Consider the following 5,671-nt stretch of genomic DNA (forward strand, 5'->3'; position numbering starts at 1 on the left):
AAATTTAAATTAATTTTAAATTCAAATTAAAATTTTAAATACAAGGCTACTAAATACTCAAAATAACAAATTCAATGTCAATTTCCTTTAAAAAAGCTTAACAGAGGGAGTTTTTTGTTAACATTTCATTTTTTAAAAAGAAAATATTAGGAAGTAAAGTGTTATATGGGTATAATTGAAGAGGAATTTTCGTAATTAATAAAAAAAAAAACCCTTTTTATAACCAGATTCATTTCCATGCTTTCCATCTCTCCCCTCCATCTATCACTCTCTATCTCTCTCTTCGATCTGTCCCTCTCTTCTCTCTTCTGTCGATGCCAGCACCGGCACCAGCATCGTTCCCTGACTGACGATACACATCGCGAGATGAAGATCACCATTGAAAATCTCCAATCTCACATCGACAGAAAGGAGATCTTGGGTCACTTCAATGCACGCGCATCACCAACAGCTATCTATCCTCGATCTCGACGAAGAATAGATTCAGCGACTTCATGCCAGGAGTATTGAGCCCATCTCCGACACCCTAGGGCGTGAGTTCTGGTGGCGGCAGAACAGAGGAGATAGAGATGGGATAGAGTTAGAGTTGGACTTTTAAAATCAGAAATTAGTTTGTAAAAGAATAAAAAAAAAAAAGAAAAATCGCACCATTTACTAACGAAAATAACTATGCTATTTACTGCCTCAACATTTACTACAAATCAAATTTTTATTTTACAAGTTATACTAAATAAAAAAAAAGGAAGTCATACGTCAAATGGATTTATCTAGTCCAAAAGTTTTAGAGATCGGCTCAAGCAATAACATGTACATCTTAATCGATAACAAATTTACCTGTAAACTTTGAAATCCTTGATTATTACGTAAAAATTATTTATCCACAGAAACTTATAACTAGTTTTTTTTTTTTTAAGCATGTTAATATTTGTTTTTTGGACTCTTAATGGGAACACCTAGTTTATTCCGACAGCTAAAGACAGTCAATTAGAGACAGCTTGTGGAATCCAAAACCTAGAAAGTCCAGTACCATAGAGCACATCACCACCTTGAAATTCTTTTTAAAAGGTTTTATTTAAGGGAAATTTAATTTTTTTTTTTTGTCTCCAAGTGTATTTGTCTTTACTTTGTCCGTCTACCATTTTTCTTCCCCTTTCAAACTTGTTGCTCGTGCAAAAATGGGTTGGAGTGGGTCAGATCATGGTTGTGGGAAAGAACGCCTTCGTTGGACACAAGAACTACATGATCGCTTCGTGGAGGCAGTTACTAGGCTTGGGGGACCTGATAGTAAGTATATCTTTCTTCGTTGAGGTTAATAAACATGAGTGATTCATTTGGATCTATCATATACATATACATATACATATATATATATATATACATGTTTTATTTCATGTTATTTCATGTGTTTTTTGCTTCGCAGTGGCAACACCAAAGGGAATCTTGAAGGCCATGAGCATTCCTGGCTTGACTATCTTTCATGTTAAAAGCCACTTGCAGGTTCTCTTTATATATAATCCATTACATGTTTGTTTAGTGTAGGGTTTTGATTGAAATAAGCTATGTGTATGCAAAAGGGCTACGTACTCATTAGTACTTTATATTTGTTTGATGTTCAAATTTCTTTCTTTTTTCTCTGTTAATGGTTAATATTATATTTTGATCCTCCAAAAAAAAACTATATATATTTTGATCCATCCATCTTTTGAACTTCCGTACGTATACTACTAGGCCAATCCAGTTGTGTTAGGATCTGATTAGTGTTTAGAGCTAGCTAGCTATAGAGATGGAAATTGCTTGATAGGAAAAGTCTTACGCTTGATCTAATAAAATTCTCTCTTTTTCTTCCCTTAAGAGTTGATCTGTAAATATATTCTATAAGCTTTATTCTGCAGGCGAGATTTGTTCGCTATGAGATGATCACAAATTTCATTCAAAGTCTTTGTTCTTTATTGATATCGATATGTAATTGTGTATATATCATAAACAATATATTATCGAGATAACAAATATTTTAGCTTTACGCTACCAAAAAGAGCGAAAACTTTAGGATTTGTCATGGAAGGATATATGGTAAACTCCGACGGTCAATATATTGTTGACGTTATATATTCTCACAGATCAGTTTTAATTGTTGCCCATGATCAAGACAATAGTAAGCTAATTAATTGCGCACCATCAAACTGAACAACAATACGCTAATTAATTTCGTATCATCAATTAGCTGAACAACAATATGTTTTTCTGATAAAGAATAATAAGCAGTTTTCTTGTAACTAAACCAATGGGAGAACAGTACTAATAGTTGAGTATGACGTACGTCATGGTGTTAGTTGTTTGAAAATTATATTTACTTTGTCGGTGAGTGAAAATATTAATTCCACAATAAAATAACGCGCGCACACATATCTATTGTTTTTAGGGACTCCAGTTGAGAGAAAAACTAAATGAGTGTTATTGTTATTCATCAGAGATGTTGATGAAAATATAGAATCAAACGAATGGGTTATCAAAATTGGTATGGAGTAAACTTAATTGAGACAAACTTATATAAGTATCTTTAGCCATGATCTTGTTTCCATTTTTTTTTTCAAAATTTCAATTTACTTTTTTGTTTTGCTTTTGTTTTTGTTTTTTTGTTGTTGTTGTTTGGTGGATTTGGGGAGGGGGGTTGGGTTACACCACTTCCATGATTGTTGTTAATTACAGTTTTAAAGCTACTTCATTAAAATGAAATTCAATGGGCCGGACAAGTACTTGTTCATCTTATTTTTGAAAGCGACAAAAAAAAAAAAAAAAATATTTTGAAAACTTGTGTATATATATGATTGATTAATTAATATATCAACAACTATATATATACATATGTATATCTTGTAAAAAAATTTATTCGTTGGGCGTACTCTTTGTTTTAATTTTTCATTCATGTAATGCTAAGTACTTTTCCTTTGCAATATTTCAGAAGTACAGGATTGCAAACTTTATTCCGGAATCAAACAGCAGTAAGTAGCCTCAACTCTAGAAATTTCACATTTCAGATTCAAATTAAATATGCTAATATTGATGGTCACTATGATAGCTTCTCTAGTGTAAATATCTGCACTATCTTATAGGCAAGTTTAATTCCTTTTTTTTTCCCTCAGGAGGGAAGTTTGAGAAGAAAAATATGTCAGAAATATTGCCAAATTTCAGTACGACATCGTGAGTACTCAATGTCTTTCGTCCCTTTCCTTGGATGTTTTTCGTTTCATTGTCAATAATTTTCTATAAAATATTGTTGGGTCATTATTTTTTATGGAAACTATGTTGGAGCTTCATCTATGTTTCAAGTTGTGTTGTGTGTGGTTTCAATGCTTTTGTAGTGCTGCACAACTCGAAGAAGCCTTAGAAATGCAGATGGAAGTGCAAAGGCAACTGAACGATCAGCTTGAGGTATATTCTCTAAATTCCTAGTACGAAAAATAGCTAGGGAAAATATTTTGAAAAAGATTAATAAAGAAAGTCCTTTCTACATATCAATATACTGTAATTTCTTTCATTAATACGTGCTTTCCGCATTTATAAGGTACACAATATTTCGTTAACCAAGTTTATTATACGCCTTTCAAAAAAAAAAAAAAAAAAAAAAAAAATAAGGTTATACGTACTTTCCAGTTTCTAATAGGTTATGATTGATTCTTATTTTCATTCATAATTGATACTCCAATATTAGCTTTCTATGAATTAATGTCAGTCCCCAGTGGGGGTATTCTGCTCCTTGGGAAGGTATACCAAATAAACGACCACTTAATATAGAGTTTTGGTTTTGAGCATAAAGATTACACTGATCTGTAATAAGTTGGCCTACTCCTTGGAGTTGGGGATGCGACAATACGTTGAAAAAATTATTCCATCGAACATATTCTCCCTAGATCTAAGAATATATAGCAATGCCCACTAAATGTCCTGTCCAAGTCAAGGAGCTTCCTCCGAATGGTCCTGACCATAATGATTGATACAAGATTCAATCGTAGGTGTAACCAATCCCTATTAAAGATATGGCCGAAAGAACAATACATGAGCAGTAATAGCCATGTATATATATATATATATATATCTATGTTTATGTATATCATTGTAAAAAGTATATTTATACACATCGTTAAAATACTATAGAGCATCAACGGTGATGAGTACCGTATATATGCGGCAGCTCAACAATTATATATGTGTGTGTTCTAGAGGATAGTCTTTAACATGTTTTGTAAATTATACTTCAGATGCAGAAGAGCCTGAAGCAAAAAATGGAAGCCCAAGGAAGGTACCTCCAGAGAATCACAAAAGGAAAGCACACCAACATTAAGAAAGCAAGCAGTACAAATATTCCTAGCAAGTCTAATGGTAGTCTCATATCCATGCCATCTCTTTCTGAGGACAATTCAGAGTCAAAGCTGCCAAAGGAATGCGAATCCGATTCAGAAGCCGACAAGACAGAAATAGAGTACCATGAAGAAGGAACATTTCAAGCTCCGAAGAGACTTAGGGTTAAAGATGGTGATACTTTATCTCCGAGACTTAATCCTGCACCACTTGACTCTGTCTCTGAGTTTTATGGTCAGAGTTATATGTTCCAGCCAGAGGATGATACCAACTTTCAATATTGGATCCAATCGCTACCATTGCCGAGCTTCTTATAAAGTATATATCGTGTGATCTTTATACTACTGTATTGTTCTGAATAAAATGGAGGAGCATTTTGTTGCTGTCTTGGCCTTTTGTTCTACGCGCAATTCAGAGTTCATCTCTCTTATACCAATTGCTTAAAGGCCGTGATAGCAACGGAAATATTTCCACCGCTACGAGAACTACGGTTTCCTATAATAAGACATATTTCATTTTGTGGAATACTTGTATACTTATCTGAAAGTTTTTTTTAATATATATTTAAATATATAATTTAGTATACAAACCGGATAATGGCTTAGTTTGGTATTGCTTTTTTCTATCAAAATCAGCTTCTGCTTGTAATTGAAGTTAATTTTAGTGTTTAGTAAATCTCCTTATAAGTGCTTTTTGAGGAATTTTTTAAGAATCTACCGCCAAAATCAGAAGCAGCATAAAGACAACTTCAGCTTTTAGATTGTGCGGGAATCAGCATAATACAATTAATAAAACTTTCATAATACCTATAATACCCCTAATGAAGTTTAAAATTTATAATCTTTCCAATCTAAAATTCAGACTCGTAATATAATATAATATAATATAATAGTAATATTATAACAAATAATATTATAATTATATTAATAACTTTAATATTATTATTTTATCATATATTATGATATTATAATAATATTATAATTATTTTAATAATATGATATTATAATTATTATTTTATAATAATATTATATTGTGTTAAAATAATTATATTTATAATAATAATTAATATAATCTTATAATTCTAATATCATTATCTATTATAATATATTACATTATATAATATATTAATATAATATGGTTGTAATTTTTAATTATATTATTACTGAATTATTATTATTTTTTATGTAATATTATAATATGTTTTATAATATTGTAATTATATTAATCATTTTAATAATATTATTATATTCTATATCATAGTTATATAATATGTTATTTAATAATAGTTTTATTGTATTATATTAAATATAATAAT

General features: G+C 30.8%; 1 protein-coding gene across 1 annotated transcript; it reads left to right on the forward strand.

Annotated features, from left to right (window-relative positions):
- Positions 1 to 1,175: 1,175 nt before the first annotated feature.
- LOC21391628 (myb family transcription factor PHL7) lies at positions 1,176 to 4,673 on the forward strand. Its single transcript, XM_010096945.1, has 6 exons — positions 1,176 to 1,284; positions 1,421 to 1,497; positions 2,960 to 2,999; positions 3,141 to 3,198; positions 3,360 to 3,429; positions 4,257 to 4,673. Exons 1-6 carry the CDS (start codon positions 1,176 to 1,178, stop codon positions 4,671 to 4,673), a joined length of 771 nt encoding a protein of 256 aa, XP_010095247.1.
- The last annotated feature ends 998 nt before the right edge of the window (positions 4,674 to 5,671 follow it).

The sequence above is a fragment of the Morus notabilis genome, unplaced genomic scaffold (assembly GCF_000414095.1).
Source record: "Morus notabilis unplaced genomic scaffold, ASM41409v2 Scaffold1499, whole genome shotgun sequence".
Classification (NCBI taxonomy): Eukaryota; Viridiplantae; Streptophyta; class Magnoliopsida; order Rosales; family Moraceae; genus Morus; species Morus notabilis.

Excerpts from the sequence above, each read along its gene's own strand:
- LOC21391628 (XM_010096945.1), top strand. The coding sequence starts at position 1,176 with ATGGGTTGGAGTGGGTCAGATCATGGTTGTGGGAAAGAACGCCTTCGT. Across the intron at positions 3,199-3,359 it reads CCAAATTTCAGTACGACATC|TGCTGCACAACTCGAAGAAG; the intron begins GTGAGTACTCAA and ends ATGCTTTTGTAG. Across the intron at positions 3,430-4,256 it reads AACTGAACGATCAGCTTGAG|ATGCAGAAGAGCCTGAAGCA; the intron begins GTATATTCTCTA and ends ATTATACTTCAG.